The 19,017-nt window shown below is 29.2% G+C and overlaps 1 protein-coding gene and 1 pseudogene across 26 annotated transcripts; both read left to right on the top strand.

Annotated features, from left to right (window-relative positions):
- Positions 1-483: 483 nt before the first annotated feature.
- On the top strand, positions 484-12,512 carry LOC149519333 (zinc finger BED domain-containing protein RICESLEEPER 2-like; annotated as a pseudogene).
- Positions 12,513-15,538: 3,026 nt separating this feature from the next.
- Positions 15,539-18,797, top strand: LOC111287140 (putative inactive poly [ADP-ribose] polymerase SRO2). Of its 26 annotated transcripts, none has more exons than XR_016341703.1 (6): positions 15,539-16,196; positions 16,943-17,181; positions 17,514-17,653; positions 17,770-17,865; positions 18,009-18,366; positions 18,538-18,797. XR_016341703.1 is itself a non-coding variant. In XM_022877412.2 (6 exons), the coding sequence occupies exons 1-5, from the start codon at positions 15,718-15,720 to the stop codon at positions 18,317-18,319; spliced, it is 972 nt and encodes a 323-aa protein (XP_022733147.2). In that variant the 5' UTR covers positions 15,539-15,717; the 3' UTR covers positions 18,320-18,366; positions 18,545-18,797. The 26 variants fall into 26 exon arrangements, 23 of the variants coding, with proteins under 23 accessions (XP_022733147.2, XP_022733148.2, XP_022733145.2 ...); XR_016341702.1 differs by having other exon boundaries at positions 17,967-18,366; positions 18,545-18,797; XR_016341701.1 differs by having other exon boundaries at positions 17,967-18,366.
- Positions 18,798-19,017: the final 220 nt, after the last annotated feature.

Raw genomic sequence — 19,017 nt, 5'->3', positions numbered from 1 at the left:
CTATAATGAAATGAGTCAAATTTGATTAACATATTAGGGAGGATTCTTACTTTCACCTTCATATATACGAGGCCAACTTATTAGGTTTCATAGCTTCAGTTTGAAAGGTAAAGAGTAATTTCTTTCCTTTTTTGTTGTGCAGGTAACTGATCGAAGAGCAGAGGGTGGCATCGGAAAGCACGGGAACGAAACTGAGTTCTCTCCACATTCAAGTCAATTTTAGTTTTAGTTAAATTTTGTACTACTTATTGAATGAGGTTTCGTTAAATCCAATAATTGGTATCAGAGTCGAATTTATCGAAGAGGTCACTAATCACTTCCAATTGTATGGGTGCCGCTATGGAATCTCGGTTTGAGCTTTCAAGATTTAGTTTTCTAAACCCATTCCATTTTTTACATTTTTGGGCTCTAAATTATAGTCTTGTTATTGTGAAGTTTGAACGGGGTTGAAATCCAACATTTTTAGTCCGAAATGGTACAAAAATGGCAATTTTTGGACTCAATAAGATGTGGTTGGGTAAGAAGACCCAAATTGCAAGTAATCGGGTCATGGAGAAGACCCACAGGCAAGTTCTCTCCTAAGGAAACAATTAGTTATTGATGCTAAGTTTTTCTTGAATTATAAAAACTCTTTACATTTCTTTTTCTTTGTGTATACACAAAGTTTTTCTATCCGATGACCTTAATACTGAACCTTTTTTTTTATAAATGTCATTTTCTTTTTACTCAAAGTTTGTGATGTGAAATATATGTAATTGATGCAAAAGTTACTAATTTACCATATTTCTAATAATTTTTTTTCTCATGTATTGCAGTGTGTTGTCTTCAGAGGTTGATGAAAATGGACTGGGGCATTTGTTGTAATGCCGCATTATACTGGGAAAGCAGGAAGTGGTGACCGCCGATTCTAACCAGTATCATCCAAGTTCCCCAGAGTTCGATTTCAATGTAGACGATCTTTCAGCGCCCAAAAAATATATCGCTTGGAGTCCTTCTATGAATTCTCACATCCTCCTTTGTTACATCGTCAGTTTTGAGGCCCCTTAAGAGGAAAGCGGCTTAATTCAGTTGCAATTTTTGTTTAGTGAGGATTTGTTTCCATCTTTTTTTTGTAAATTTTTTTACAAATGAAAATTTTTTCATCGATAATTAGTCGGTAAAATAATAATCGATGAAAAATTTTATTGATAATTTTTGCTGTAAATTATGTCATTTTTTTATTTATGAATTATCGATTAAATTAAATCCGTCAATAAATTTCATCAATAATCAATTGGTATTTCATTGGTGATGGTCAAAATTTTTTACAAATATATTCTATTGATAACTCATTGATAATTACCGAAGAAAAAATTTCGTCGGTGATGCCAATATTTTTTATAGTATTAATTTGCTTGGAATTCAAATTTCAAAACGTATAAAATCAAATTCTTTTTATTTGATTCAAAATTTTTTCAATTAAATCAATCACATATCTTTAGTTAACATCCAAAATGATAAAACCACTATATTTGGATCATCAATTCCAACTTAAATGCTTGAAAGAAAGATGCAAAAGATAAATTGATTTTTAAATTCTAACAAATAAAAAAAAAGTAATAAAAATAAAAAGCTTTCATTCCAAACGCATAATGTTGGCGTGACTAAGATACAGCTACCTCGCCCTTTGAATTTTGATTTTTTTTCTAATTACAAAATTATGATTTTAGCATTACCTTTTATAGAAAGTAAAGGAATCTGCTCTAAAAATGAGATTGATTCCGCTTCATCTAACTTTTTAATAGTTTCGTTTGATTTTGCCTTGATCCGATGTCATATTATTATTTTTTATATTTAATTTCGATTTTGATTCGATACATGTATAATTTATATTTAATTTAAATCAATCCAAAATTAATTTAATAATTTTTATTAGTATAACGTTTTTTGTCATCATTTAGTATAATGTTTTTAAAATATTATTTTTTTAATATAAATTATAAACATCCATTTTTGTTTGAATTCAATTGGGCCTATTTCGATCAAGACCCATTAGGCATATTTTGATCCGAGTCCAATTGGACCTATTCAGGTCCAAGCCCAACCAAGCCCATTTTGTATGGACCCAATTAAGCTCAATTTGATCAAGTTTGTCTTGGTTTAGGCCATCCTGACCCATTTTGGTTCAATTAAACGTATTATTATTATTATTATTATTATTATTTATTTTATTTTTCTTTTTTTGGTCTCCTTCCTTTTTTCCCTCTTTCCTTTCTAAATCCAATTCACACATGAGTGGAAATCAAAATCAAAATCCCACATGGTCGAAGTTTTAATGTGATTACTAAGATTTTGGACCTAGAATCTCGTTAGGACAGAATTCAATTTCAAGATTCAAGCCTGAGATTGATTCTGCCAATTTCCTAAAATCAATCCTAGATATGCCTATAAATTGAACTGTCTCTAACATATAAGAACAAAAAGGACAAACAAAAAATATAGTGAAAAATACTGAAAGTAGGTTTAGAAAATTCTCGGGCAAAAAGGGTTCTAGAATGTAGTCTTGGGATTTTGGAGTTAATTTGAGATTCTAGGTTCTAAGGTGATCCTAAAGTTGCAAGAGGTTCAGTGGGGGTTTAGGACAATATAGGAATTTTTTTGGATTTTTTTAAATTTTTTATGGGTTTTTTTCTAGGTTTAGGATGAATTTTCCAATAAAGGATGAATTTTTTTATTGAATTTTATGGCGAAAATTGAAGTTTCCGGTGAGATTCCGACTAGATTTCCAAAATCCAATAAATTTTTCAGAAACTGGTGAGTTTTTTAATTTTTGATTGAATTTTTTGACGAAGTTTTCAGAAATCAATGAGATTTTCAATTTTCGATTGAACTTTCTAGTGATTTTTCTAGAGAGAAATTAGAGGTTTTGAGGTGTAGAGAGAGAAAAGCTCTAGAGTTATGAGAAAAAAATGTTGAATGATGCCTTATATACCACCTCTACACGATGTCATTTTAGGCAAGCTAAGATTTGCACGTCGACTTGAAAACCCATGCACCGACCAGTGTCCTAACCTGACTTGATCGCAAGTTTTTTTTTTCTCATTTTTATTTTATTTTTTGATTTTATTTTATTTCTAACCTATTTTTTTTATTTTATTATTTTCTATTTGTTTCCTAAAAAAAACAAAAAAATTACTTCTTCCACTGATATCTTTTTTGAAAAAAAATATACTTCAAAAAAAAATTTCAAAAAAAAAATTCTTGAAGATAGTGTTTTCAAAATAATAAATAAATGAACAAAAGTTTTGCAAGGGTTTACTATCCTAATAAAATTAAAAAATTATCTGGTAAATTATAAGAAATAAGCAAGGCTTGCATAATTTGAAGTCAGACTAGTGCCATCCCTTGGATGGACGTTTTGGGGGTGCTATAATCTTTCTCATGCGCAATCGACTTTTGAACCTAATTTTTGTTTTGTAAATCAGCTTTAATCAGATAGCCAATCATACTTAACCAAAAAGATTGGTGGTGACTCTTTTCATTCCAAGTCTAGCGGTAGGTCCACAGATCTACACATTATGACAGTTTGGTAACTCCACTAGAGACATTATGGAGAGTTAAGCCAATAAAAGATTTCTTATTATCCAGGCCTTGTCTAACAAATTTGAAATTACTTATTCCATTGTTTATATCTGCTTTATTATTGTTTATTTGTCTGCCCTATTATTCAGTATTTATATTTGCCTAAATATATGCTTATTATATCTATCATTTACTTGCATATACATAACATAAGCCCTCCACCCGGGCTCTACTTTTAGGAGGAAGTGAAGTATCTATGCTATCATGAGATTTCATGTCTTTGCATGGGCCTGCGAAACATTCCCACTCAGATTGAACCTTTTCCTCTTGAAGCCTATGATAGGTAAGGATTTTGGTGCCTTACTAGTCTGTAATGGACTGTGATGTAGGGAACAATTTGAGAACCTTTTAGAAATAGCCCAAACCACATATAGTTGACTTTAGAAGCCCAACCGTAGATAAAGCCTTTTTTTTTTCCATTCTTTATAGATAATCTAAAATTATAAGTCATGTTGTTATGCTTTTCTTATATTTTATTAAAATGAGTAACTAATTTCTTTGTCTTCTTTTATCTTTTTTTGCACACATTTATGAATATGTTCACAGATTGCATAGTATTCTTACTCCAAAACTATTTTAACAAAAGTCCTCATGGATTCCAGGAACGTCAGGTTTGTGCTTCATCTATGCTATTCAAATGTGATTTTTCCATAAAGGTGAATATTGAAGCGAAAAAAAGGCAACTAAAAGAATGAGATTATTTACCACCTGGTCACGTCCCTACACTATCAGGAGAAGTCCACTTACTTCTTAAACACAATAACTTGAAAAGCCTATTAAACACATAGAATGGTATGACGCTTTCGAGGTAGGAGGTTTTTTGTGAGAAGTTTGAACATATAACATATCTTTTGTCAGTGGAGGTTGACTACTACCTCATCAGGGTGATGATACAATTTTGGGATCCTTCATACCGGTGTTTTATCTTTAATGAGATTGATCTAGTACAAACAATTGAGGAGTACTCAACTCTGATGGGTATACATCTATTGTATCTAGATAGAACATACATGAAGAAACACAAATAAAGGAGTCACAAGAAGCTAAATCAGATGCTAGGGGTGGGAAAAGAGACTGTAGATTCATACATGTGAGAGAAAGGTAATCGTAAAGGCATTTTGTGGGGGATCATTTAGGATTTCATTATCAAGCATCCGGATGATGACTAGGAATGAATGCATTTGCTTTAGCCATATATGGGTTGGTCATCTTTCTCAAGGTCTTAGGACACATTGAGATAGAAGTGGTAGATTTATTTGAGCAAATTGAAAGAGGTTGTAACCTTTTATCAGTTATCTTAGTAGAAACTATTAGATCTCTGAGTTTTTATAGGTAGATGGATAAAGCACGTTTTATGGGTTGCATACCCTTATTATGTGTATGGATAAAGAGCCATTTTGAATTAAGAAAAATGTATTTACCAAACTTTATCTCCATACTTAGAGTCCGATTAAAGAATTATGTCAGAACATTTGACCAGAGATAAAAACTCAAAAAGACTGAAAATGTCTGCTACAAGGACTCACTGCTAGTCAGGTAAGATGGTTAGCTCCATGGATAGGTAGAAAACCTATGCTATACTAATGTGGAGATGAGACAAGGTCCCACTTCTAGGCCTATAGGGGTTAACAAGTTATGCCCTATTAATAGTAAGAAGGTAGTACGGAGCTGAACAGTTTATTCCTATAACCCACAAGCTCGGCTAGTTCGACTGCTTATATAAGGAGCTTATAACCTTCCAAAAGATTGACAACATAATTAAAGCTTGGAAGAAGCCCAAGAGAGTCAACCCAAGATGATTCACTGATCGAGTTACTTAAGGATATTTAATTTGGAGAAATAAGAAAGGTCAGGAGATTGCATCTGGGCCTCAGAATCATCACTTACTAGTAGGTTAAGAATCTGATAAACAACTTTTAGAATTAGAGCATGAGATGAAAAAGAAAAAACTAAGATAAAAGATCTTGAAGCTGCAGGAAAAAAAAGACCAATGGTAAAACAAAGCAGAGAAATTAGAAGTCCAAGCCCACAGAATTTCTAAAGAATACAACAAGGCCCAAAAAATTGTTAGAGAATGGGATGACGCCCTAAAAGAGCTAAAAGAGTTACAATAGGAGCATAAGAGATTGCGTATACAAGTACAAGCCAAAAAAATAAACAATACTGAGTTAACTCATGAAAATGAAAAGTTGAAAGAAGAGCACGACCATATAGAAAATGCTTTCATAGAGGTTGATTAAGAGAACCAATGGCTTTCAAACCACATTCTGACTTTAACATCAAAGTTGAGTGAACAAAAAATAGTGTCAAGTTCCTTATAGAAAGGCATAAAAAATTATCCCATTAGGTGTAGTGCGGTAAAAGAGAAGAGTTAAGAAGACAAAGATACATAGAATACCTCACTGTTCAGATAAGCAAGGCCGTAATCCAAGCAAGTGAGATGGCAAAAAAGGCTGAAACTTTGAGAGCTTTGATCACACCAGCAGGGGAACATAGACAAAAGTTGTTTAATTTCATTGAGGAAGCTACGACCAGTATGAGCAAGTTAGACAATTTTATAGAGGAATAATATTGGGTTTGATGTAAAATAGACTTTTGTGAAATAAATGAAAGTTTCTTTTTGTTGGATCTTTTTTAAGGGGTAAACATTTTCCTTTTACTTTTTGTTTTCTTTCATTTGCATCACATTCACTCATGCATTTATTATCATAACGTTATCATTGAATTTTTATTTATGGTACTAAGGTGCAAGAATAGCTACGCATCAATACAATACTCGAGCTCGAGCTAAAAAAATAGAACAAGATAATACAAGTCACTTTGAAAGGATAGAGAAAGCCCAAGAAGCATTAAAGAAAAAACTGAGCCAAATTCTAGAAGCCCTGAAAAAGATAAATAGGGGAAAATCAATAGAAGAAGATACTTCATAGAAAGTTACTAATTCGGTATATCCTTCAGGCCTCGACCCACCACAAAAAAAATCACACCATTCTTTCAACCTTAATAGGCAGCTCTTCCAAAGTATAATTATCCAGGAATGACCTATGCACCAGGTCATAAGAACATCCAAAGCTATGATAATCCTGTCTTTGCCAAAAAAACAGCTATAAAAAATATTTTAGTTTAATTTGATTTAGATACTTAGTTCCACTACTGAAAAATTAGCTTTTATTGACGGAATCGGTAATAGCATTATCGAGGGAATTTATGATAAAAATTTTTATCAGTGATAGACAAGTCGTTAATGTTATTTCATCAATAATTACCAACGAAATTATTATGGATGAAATTTTTTGACGAAAAATTCATCGATAAAATCTATTGGTAAAATTCATTGATAAATTTTATTGGTAAATCCATCAGTAATTCATCAATAATACTTATTTTTTTAATTATACTTAATATATTTTATTTATAATTTTTGTCTTTTTATTTTATTTTATAATTTATTTTTAAAGTAATTACATGAATAGTAAATATACATAAATAGAAAAAAATAATTAAACAAAATGCTCCATTTTATTTATAAAAGAATGTAAAATATTTTACAAAATTGTTTATGAATTCTATTAAATAAAAATACAAAAATACATATATGTTACAAATTCTGTACAAACATTTGATAATACACTCAAGTCAAATAAATAAGTACTTCTAATATACAATAATAGAAATATCTGCAAAACATATGATTGTTGATAGCCCTTCCTTCCCTTACTCTAATCTTCACCTAGAAATAACACAAATACAAATGTAAAAGTCAAGAGTTTACTTAAGTTATTGTTCAAACAATTTAGAAAAAAAACATTTGATGTAACAAGTTCTATTAACATAACTTGGTGAAAGATTTGTACAAGCATATATCTATCTATATGTATATATATCTTGTCTCATGTCCATATAGTAAAATGCCGCTTAAAAAATGCTATAAAATGTCAATTTTCTTGTAGTGTGAGTTTTACATCCAAATGCAAAGAAATAAAAGCCTAGCATAAAAACATTAAGAATAATGTTTGATAAAGGAAATAATAAATATCACATTTCATAACCAACAAGAAGCTCTCAAGCATTTATATACAAAAAATAAAAAAATAATCAATAAAATAAAAAAGCCAAAAAAGCTCAAAAATTAAAATTTTAATATCCTCAATCTATCATATTTACCTAATGTAGAATGTGATAATTTTCATGATAAATTCCATTGAAAACCTACCAAGTTTGATGAACATATGTTCTATGTTTAAAAGGATGAAACATTGAACGCCATTATTCATGCAAGTACATATATAAGAATTCACTTATTGTATAGGTTTAATAGGGCACTGTTAACACACATAAAATTTTGGCCTAATAAGTAAACATACTTATAAATTGTCATAAGAATTACACAAATTAAGCAACTATTAAGAAACTTGACCAAACAAATAAGGAAAAATAAGTCAACTTTAAGTCCAAAAATTTACCTTTGTAAGTTAGGTTTTAGGGCTCGACAATGAGTTAGGACATAGTTTTTCCTTGACACAACATGGAAAAATAGGTAAGGTGGGTGTTAATCGGAGAAAGCTTGTAGATGATAGCATCAAAAAGCCAGGTGGGGTGGATTAAAGTTCATGATATAGATCATTGATCCTTTGCAGAAACTCTTTTAAGTAATAAATGGCATCCCCAAGTATTCAAGCCCTATCCATCTGAGACATAATAAGCATAATAAGTAGTTAGCTGCTAGACTTAGTAATTTCAATAATTTAGATTTTAGAGCATTAAAAACTATAATATTGGTAGAGTGCTCTTTGAACAAATTACTAGAGAATACCAACAAAATAGGTAAAACAAGTTATTCCAAAAAGACTTCTAGCTTTTATAAAGAGATAGTTGCAATAATAGTTAGATAAAATATTTTTTAATTGTTCTAGGAATTATAAGATTTTGTTCTCGTAGATATTCCAAAATGTACTTCTTTTTGCTAGGAAAATAAGCTTTGGAATATTTGGGAGGATGTAATTTTGTTCCTAGACTAAGAGTACATAAGTAATGCATTCTTGTCTTTTAAAAGAATTATAAAAAATTTCTATTAAAAGAAAATGAATAAATTCACAACTAAATTGATTTTCTAGTCCACTTTCTAAACCTTAAAATTACATAAAACTTATGAAATGATCCATGTATAATTTCATAATGCTATTAAGTTATTGTTGGAGATATTACCTGTTAATTTGATAGCTTCATGTTCTTAATAGAGTAAAATTTTACTTATTTGATAAATGATTTAACTAGAAATGAGCAAGTGGAAACTTAAGTTTCTGTTTATTTATCATAGCTATTTAAAATGGTGAAGATAATTTTAAAGCCTTTATTATTAGTTTCTCTTTGTAGTAAATTTTTCCTCATTATTTTCTGTAATTCGAACTAATGTTTAAGGAAGAAATCTTGGCTTAAGTCATTTCATCTTAGACCCAGTTCTTATAAATAGAAAAAGTTAGATATAGTTAAACTTGTTTAGTTAAAACTTCATGGTTATTACTTTTATAAGTTACTTTTTTACTTTTGTGATAAAAAAGTGAAAAGCAAAAAAAAAAAAAAAAACTAAAAAATAAAGAATGAATAACACAAAATTAAAATAAAAACACCAACCAAAGGAATCTTAATTACCCTATCAGTTTCCTTCTAATAGACTAGTTAACTAGAAGCTTATAGCCCACACCCAAATTTTATTAGTGATCAACACTAGGACAGGTCCTAAGGCCAAACATATAGAAATAAAAATGAGAATAAGAGAACATGTTAGGCTCATGCAGGTTTCTTAAGCAAATGCATTACAAAAATACATTTATTGTACGATCAAATGTTGGTGGTAATATGATTAGTTTCATTAATAAAGAAAAAAGCATAGACCTCTATTTTTTAGATATTATTAATCTTGAATTTTGTATCTTCTTTTTTTCTATTAATATTCATAGTTCAATTTTATATAATATCCAAAACAATGTGAAAAACCCATACATGTACCTAACAATCAAGAAAAAAAGAAGTTTAGTGCATTTGACAGGTTCTTAAGAGCTTCTTTTCCTTGTTATAGATAAATTTGTATCTTGATTTAGTGGCATTTCATCATAAAAATTGTTTGCCCAAATATATAGAAACAAAATCCTAAACCCCCTAAAATTAAAAAAAATTTCAAGCACATCAACTCATAATACTATTGAATATTATAAATTTTACTAATCTTTTATCAATACAATAATACTACAATTAGACCTGTTCAAGGATCAAGCTACCTACCCGAACTCAACAATCCATTCAAAATTTTGAAGGGCTTGAAGATGAATATTAGGCCCATTAAAAGGGCCTGGACAAGAAAATAAGGCCCGACCAAAAATCGGGTCGAGCCTTGGTTTTATCATATAAAGCTCGAGCCTGACTCGACTCAATAATTGAATAAGTTTAATTATTGTCTTCTTTAATGGGACAAAACCAATTTATTTTATTTTTTATAATGGATAAAGCCAATGTGTTTTATTGGTTATAATAAGACAAAGCCTATTTTCATTATATAAAACAAGGCTCATTTTTATAATTTATATTAACAAAAAAGCTAATTTATACAAAAAGGCTTATCTTCAACTAGTAGAATAAAGTAGCCATCATCATCAGTTTCCTTTTATTTCATTTTTATTTCTCTTTTATTTTATTTTAAAATCAATTTGTCTCTTGTAAGTTTAAGTGATTTCAAACTTCTTTAAGATTATCTCCTCCAAATTGGTTGTTTCTTCTATATCGACACTCTCATTTTTGGGTTGTATTCTCTAACTTGCAAGCTAATTACTTTAAGGTAAACTTTTTTTTCACTCTTGCCTTTATAATTTTTGGTTTATTTTCTTTTTTCATATTTTTAGATATCAAATTAGGTTCTTAAACTAAAAATATTTTTTTTTCCTTTTGAAATAATCTAGGGTTCAATTTGTTTCTAAATAATGTACATCACCTTTTTTTTCTTCATAAAATTTAGTATTTATTATGCATTTCTTGGTAGCTTGTAAGACTAATTAGACCTACATGATAACGGCAAGTTCAAATGCACCTATAAATGTGAAAGATGGCTATAACAAGAACAAAAGTGCCTTTAAGAGCCAAAATAATTCTTTTTCAAAATTGAAGGTGTGGGAAAAGATGATTAAACTCAAATATGAAGATAATTAATTTATGAAGGTGCAATATAGCCACTGTAAGTCTATTTTATTAGCTAAATCTTATAATGAAACTTATCATTTGAAATGTCGTTTAAATAGTTGCTTTAAAAGACACAATCATGATATTACTCAATATACCATTGCAACTTAGACAACTTCAAGAGGTGGTTCAAGTGCAAGAAATTATAAGTATAACACAGAGGAATGCCGTAGAGCTATATCAACTTTTCTTGTCTGTGGTAGATATTCTTTTAAAACAATTGAGGAACTGGGGTTTAGATACATGATGAGTGTTGTAAGTCCTCACTATAAGAATATAAGTAGACATACAACTACTAGAGATGTCTTGAGTTATTATGCAAAGGAAATAGAACATACCAAAACAGAATTGGCTGATACGTCTAGTCAAATATGCTTAACCTCTGATAGCTAAAAATCTAAGCATATTGTTGATGAATATATTTGTATTACTGCTCATTGGATTGATAATAATTGAAAATTGGAAAAGAGAATAATAAGGTTTAAAGCTTTAAACCTTTTTTTTTTCCTGATGGTTTATACATAGCTGATAAACTTATTTTAATGATTAGTTCAATGGAATACGACAAAAATTTTCAGCATCATATTGGATAATGCATCTTACAATGATATTATAGTTTCTGCTCTTAAAAGTCAATTTTGTGCTAATGAGGCCTTTTTATGTGATGGTGTTTTCCTTCAAATTAGATGTTATGGGCATATTTTGAATCTCATTATTCAAGCTGGTTTGAATCTTGTTGATGATGTTGTTAGTAAAATTTGTAATGGGATTAACTACATAAAAAAATCTGGTCCTCATATGAAAAGGTTTTATGATGTTGCTGAAAAGAGTTTTAAAATGAATGTAACTAAAAAGTTACGTCAAGATGTGTGTAAGATGAAATTCTACTTATTTGATGCTTGACTTTGCTCTTCATAACAAAGATATGTTAATTTATTGGGGGCAGCATAATAAAGATTTTCAACTCTTTGAGCTTTTTGACGAAGGTGGGGAAATGTTTGCATTATTTGTAAATTTTTAAAATTTGTTATAATGTAACAAGTGTGTTTTCTTATTCTAAATACACTACTACAAACATTTATTTTAGAAGGGTTTGAAAAATCCACAATTTCTTGGTAGATACTATTAAAGGTCCACATACATTCTTAAGTCTAATGGTTAAAGAGATGCAAGAGAAATTCAACAAATATTAGGTTGAGTATAGTTTGGTGTTATTATGTGCTGCCATTTTAGATCCTCGTTACAAGTTGAACTAAATGGAATATTGTTATACAAAGCTTTTATGGTAGTCATGCTTCAGAGTTTGTTCAAACAGTTTTGGGTACTCTTAAAATCTTATTTGAAAAGTATGTGAAACACTACAAACCCAATGATTCATCTAATGTGACAAGGGCTGATTTTGTTAATTCTAGCTTGTATGATTTTAATATGATTAAAGCTAATATGGGATTAAGCTCTGTTGAGAGTGATGATTACAAATTGTTTTTAAGTCAATCTAAAACTGAAAATGAAAAGTTGCAATTAGATATTGATATCTTGGATTATTAGAGTAAAAGCTCAATTCAATATTCTAAGCTTTCATTATTGGCTCGTGATTTTTTGGTAATTCCAATATCTACTGTGGCTTTTAAGTCAACTTTTAGCATTGGAAAGAGAGTTTTTACTTCTTTGAGAAGTTCACTCAAACCAAAAACTGTTCAAGTTATTGTTTGTTTTGATGCTTGGATATGTGCTAAAGGTTTTTCAACAGGTAATGCTTTTTTTATTATTATTATATTAATTTTTTTTTTATTATAGCACCTGTACTTGTTTCTTAAAGTTCCTAATTGTTTACTCTACTTTTTATATTATGACCGGATGATAAAGCATCTAGCTCTAGCAACAATGAGAATGATGATAATGATGCTTCTACCATGGTATTTTAGGTTTGCATCTTAATTAAAAGATCACAATTCTCCTTTTTAATTTAGTTAATTTGATATTTTGTTAAAACATGATGTTTTATTTTGTAACTTATAGGTTTTAAGTAAAGTTTTGAAAATCTATCAACAAGTAAGGAAGCTATTGGAAAATATGCTAATGCATTTTTTTCCAATTACTTTGGAAAATTTTTTTTATTTAATTTGAACTTGCATTTTTTTTTAGACTTTAATTTAGATTTTCATGATCTACAAGCTAAGAAATATCTAAATTTATTATGTTATACAATAAACTTATTAAATATTATGTGGTTTTTAGATTTTATTTTAAACTTTGTAAAGTAAATGTGTTGTAATGTGTAATATTTTGTGATTTTTTTTTAGTTTGAAAAAAATGGCAATACTTTGGGTAGGTTTTAACTTTCTTATTATATGTAAAAACAAGTTTAGACAAAAAATGAGACTTGAAAAGTTAAGCCAGGTTGAACCTAGGCTTGTTTATAACTGTTTCATATCCCGCTTAGGCTCAGCCTGGCCTATGAATAGATCTAATCATAATATTTTAATAATTATTATTAAGTTTTAAAAAATATCAAATGAAAGACCTAAAAATCAGGCCAGGTCGAACCTAGGCTTGTTTATAATAGTTTCATATCTCGCTTAGGCTCAGCTTGGCCTGTGAACAGCTCTAACTACAATATTTCAATAATTGTTATTAATTTTTAAAAAATATCAAATAATTTTTTTTTCAAAACAAATATAAATTTTAATACACATTAAACCCAAATTTAATATAAAATCAACATAAATTTTTTAATTTCTATAATTATTATTAAATTTTAAAAAAATAAATATAAAAAATTATCAAAACCAATATAAATTTTAATACACATCAAACCTAAACTTATAATAAAATCAACATAAATTTTACACATATCAAAATTAATAAATTTATTTAAAAAATCCAATCAATCTCAGTAATACTCAACAAATAAAAAAAAACTCAAAAATACCAATAAAATTAATAATACTCAACAAAAAATCCAACAAAAATTAATAAAAAGTTTAATCCAACAAAAACTTAATAAATATATAACAAAAAACACAACAAATCTCAACAAAACTATGATAAAAAGTTTAACGATAAACTCAATAAATAAATAACTAAATACTTGAAAAACAAATAAGTAAATTACTGTTGGTGAAGGAAGATGACCAGTTGGGATGACCGACAATGGGGAAAAAGGGAGGAAGAGAGAGGGATTTAGGGGTTTAAAATTTCAGAAAAAAAGGTGTTTCTCAATTCTAAGAAAGGGTTTTAAAATTTTATGTGATTTTTTTTATGGATTACCAATAGAAATTCCATCAGTAATCGGCAACCATTATTTTTTTTAATTTTTTAACAAATGAAAATTTTTCATTGATAATTAATCGGTAAAATAATTACCGATAAAAATTTTTGTTGATAATTTTTACGATAAATCGTATCATTTTTTTATCTATGGATTACCCACGAAATTAAATCCATCGGTAAATTTCGTCAATAATCAATTGGTATTTCATTGGTAATGGTCAAATTTTTTTACAAATACATTTTGTCGCTAATCCATTGATAATTACTAATGAAAAAATTCCGTTGATGATGTCAATATTTTTGGTAGTGTTAATTTGCCTTGAATTCAAATTTCAAAAGGTATAAAATCAAAATCTTTCTATTTGAGTCAAATTTTTTTCAAGTAAATCAATCACATATCTTTAGTTAACATCCAAAATGATAAAGCCACTATATTTGGATCATCAATTCCAAATTAATGCTTGAAAGAAAGATGCAAAAGATATATTGATTTTTAAATTCTAACAAATAAAAAAAAGTAATAAAAATGGAAAGCTTTCATTCCAAACGCACAATGTTGGCGTGACTAAGATGCAACTACCTCACACTTGCTTCCAAAGTAATTGCTTATTTAATTAATATACCTTATTTTCTATTTATTTATTTATTAAATGCCCAAAATGACCTTTCATGTAACGGGGTTAGAGATGATTAAATGATCATATTCAACAGACTTTACTTATCTCAATTTGAACATTTATTTTAATCAAGATTAGATCGAGATAAAACTGATTTTCATATAAAAGTAATCGAAAAAGTTGAAGGTAATTTTAGGAATGTTTAGTATCGCCTTGAAATATATATATGCATAAATATATATATTATTTTATTATTTACTTATTTTTTATTTATATATTATATTAATAAAATTAATATTTAATATCTTAATTTAATAAAAATATTATATTTATATATAATTAAAATATAATTTATATTGAAAAATAATATTTTAAAACATTATACTAAATGATGACAAAAAACATTATACTAATAAAAATTATTAAATTAATTTTGAATTGATTTAAATTAAATATAAATTATACATGTATCGAATCAAAATCAAAATCAAATATAAAAGATAATAATATGACTTCGGATCAAGGCAAAATCAAACGAAACTATTAAAAAGTTAGAGGAAGCGGAATCAATCTCATTTTTAGAGCAGATTCCTTCACTTTCTATAAAAGGTGAGGCTAAAATCGTAATTTTGTAATTAGAAAAAAAAAATGAAACTTCAAAGGTGGCTAGGGATGCTTGACCGCCACTTCCATACTCGATTTGGATGCTGCGGCACCAAAGCTGCGTATCTGCCAATCGCAACGTTAAGCCGCCTTATTTGTTATTTTATTTTAATCTTTGTTCTTACAATTTAAAAACTGATAAAAAAAAAAGAAAAAATACTTTAAGAGGCGGATGAGGAAATCTTTGTAAAGTTATAAATAAATTATGTAGACACGTCCGCTGTAGTGTAACTCTCTTTTTTTCTATCAGGAAAAAAAAAAAAAAAACTCTTTCCTACATCCTTCAGTTGTGATTTTGTAATTTTTAAAGGAATAGATGAATCAAATTGTTGTAGAAGATCAAGTCTCGGTGACTATTGGTGATGACCAAATACCATGTGCTACGTCCGGAAGCAACGAGATTGATTCAGATGGTTTAGAGTTTGTTGTCAAAAACGGTTTGGCTAAGATACAAGAATCAAGCTTGGAAGATTTCATCATCAGAACAAGCTTTTTTTCAGGCATGGGACAAAACTCGGGTTTGGCTAAGAAAACAAAAATCGTGGTAATTCATAAGAATTTAAACTCTAGTTGGTCAGGGAAAGCTCGGGCACAAAGCTTTCGGGTTTTCTCAAAGGCGGTGGCTGACAAGTGTGGTGGTGATGCCAATGTCAAGTATGCTTGGTATGGTGCTTCCAGTGATGAGATTTCCGACATTGTGATGCATGGATTTAGTTGGTGTCTTAAGGCTGATGGCAATCGAGATTGTTCTAGACATAGTATATCTTTGTCTCCTGCAAAGTTTTCCTTCGACAGGTAAGCTTTTTCTAAACTGTACTTTCTTATTGGTTTTGTGATGATTTTTATTTATTTGTTACGTTTTGTGGATAATGGTCTAGGTGTTTTTTTTTTTTTTTTTTTTTATAATTTCTGGATTCAGTTTCGTTTTTGAGAGTTGGAAGAAACAAAGGCTTCTCTGTTAAGTTTTTTTCTTATGAAAGCTAGTAAAACTATCTCCAAAGTCCTATAGCTAGGTTCATGTTCTTCCCATGAAAGGTTTGCTTTTAATTATTAAACTTTTATCTTATACAACTATCTAGAATTTTAGATAATTAACTTTAAATTGTTTACAGGTATGAAAGGTTTGCTTTTCATTATAAAGTTCATTTCATTTTTTATATAATTATCTAGAATTTTGGATAATTAACTTTAAATTATTTATAGCTGTGAACAAATGGTGACAAAATAATTTATATTTGATAAATTTTATTTTCTTTTAATTTGACAAAAAAAATTTAATTAAAATCGGATGCTATCCTATGGAAACAATTAGTTATTGATGCTAAGTTTTCCTTGCAATTATAAAAATTCTTTTTTTTTTTTAATAGACAAGCTTTTTATCCGATCATAATCTTGATTTTCAAAGTTCTATGATTTTTTTTTTTTTTATAAATGGCATTTTTCTTTTTACTCAAACTTTGTGATGTGAAGTATATGTAATTGATGCAAATAGTTACTAATTTACCATATTTCTAATAAAAAAATTTTCTAATATATTGCAGTGTGTTGTCATCAGAGGTTGATGAAAATGGATTGGGGCATTTGTTGTTATGCCGCGTTATATTGGGAAAGCAGGAAGTGGTGGCCGCCGATTCTAACCAGTTTCATCCAAGTTCCCCAGAGTTCGATTCCAGTGTAGACGATCTTTCAGCGCCCAGAAAATATATCGTTTGGAGTCCTTATATGAATTCTCACATCCTCCCTTGTTACATCATCAGTTTTGAGGCCCCTTACTTAAGAGGTAGGCGGCTTAATTCAGTTGCAATTTTTTTTAGTGTGGACTTTTTTTTCATAGTTTTTTAATCTAAAAATATATGTATATGTATTATATTTATTTTGTATTAAATATTTATAAAATATAAAATTTATCATACTATAATTTTTATCTACACATAAAATACAAAATACATTTTTTTTAGTTTTATCAACACCATATTTGAAATTTATTAGTTTTAAATTATATCATTTTTATATTTTTTTTCTATCGTTTTTATATTTCATCATTGTTATATTTACATTTTTCATATCTTATAATATAGTGTTTTTAGCCAGTTTGATTTGTGCATCATTTAGGCTCCAAAGGATTAGTAGAGGCAAATACCATCAAGCCTAGATCGCCATGGATGAGGTTTCCCAAATTGATTTCCATGCTCTCAAGGGTTTTAGGCCCTTCAGAAATGGCTTCCCTTAACAAACAGTACAGAGATTTTCGAGTAACTGCATTAAATTCTCCATTTAAACTTTTTTGGCTTTATGGCTTTTATGTCATATGCAATTACTTTGAGTTCTGACTCTCATCATTCTATTCCCATGCATTTGATTTTTACAGGAAAAAAAGATTTCCAGGCCGCAACTGATACAAAGAGTGAAAGAAATAGCTGGAAACCAGTTGTTAGCTGCTGTAGTCAGCTTGTACACAAACAAGGTGCAGTTTGAACTTTTGATCTCTTGTTTTTTACTTCAAGCTCTGCTCCAGTTTTCTTTTTCGCCGGATCCCCATACATCTCATTCTACTTGTTTGCAAAGGTTCCTCTCGTCAAAAAAATCCCTTTACAATGTTTATTCCAGATCATGTATATTCCTTTGGGCTTCAACAACTTGCTCTGCAAGATTGAATTATTGCAAATACATGGAGTTCTAGGGAGTGGGCGTCCAGAACTTACGTATAATAATAGCATATCCCAATTTGAAGTCGTCATTCACTTTCTTGTCTCTTTTGAAGCATTGATGGTCCAGCAAAGTCTTTGACAACTTTAACTTCTTTAATTGTCGATCGTAGAATTGGCTTTACGTGTTTGCCAAGAATATGACTAGTAGTTTTTGTCAAATTAATAATAACTTTCTCCTGTATTTGTTAGAAGTCGCTTTTAAGGTGCTAGTCTCAAAAGTTCAACTTTGAGCCGATACCTTCCTTAAACAGGAGCATGTGGGTTGGCTAGCTTCTTCAGCATAATTTTCCTTCGCTGGATGGAGATAACTTCCAACCATCCTTATTCTTATAAAATAAATCTTTTCTATTTCAAGATGAATTCAATTTTCTGATGTTAATTTGGTTTTAAATTCACCAATTTCAAGTTGTTAATTTATCAAGTCTTAGTGTGCAGGAGTTAGCAGCAGCAAAAGGCGGTTGATGCAGTTAGTTCGATGATGGATAGAATTTGGAAGCTTTAGTGACTTCTTGTCAATGGAGGCTTCAGTCTTACGATTTAAACAACAGAATCAAATAGGTTATTTATTGTCAATCTATCGTTTTAATATAAGGTTATACTTGTAATCTTCTTCAATTCTATCAAAAAAAATTGATGTAGAAAGTTTGGAAATTCGACTGTTCTATGATATCAGCTCTTACTGGGGTCATTGACTTTTGAACAACTTCTTGATGGCTTGGAGGAGGAGGATGTCAAATCAGAATTCTTCTTCTTGCTCACATATAGGACTTTCTGTGGAAAAGGGGTGGGCCACCAGTTACAAGTTACACAAGCAACCGATCAAATACACCATGAAGTTTTAATGAAAATATAAAAATACTTAAACATAAAATTAAAAATACACGAAACACTGTTTTTTACAAAGTGTT

Source organism: Durio zibethinus, chromosome 4, assembly GCF_047325235.1.
Source record: "Durio zibethinus cultivar Kanyao isolate XHJ-2024 chromosome 4, ASM4732523v1, whole genome shotgun sequence".
Taxonomy (NCBI): Eukaryota; Viridiplantae; Streptophyta; class Magnoliopsida; order Malvales; family Malvaceae; genus Durio; species Durio zibethinus.
This window is presented reverse-complemented; position numbering and strand designations above follow the sequence as displayed.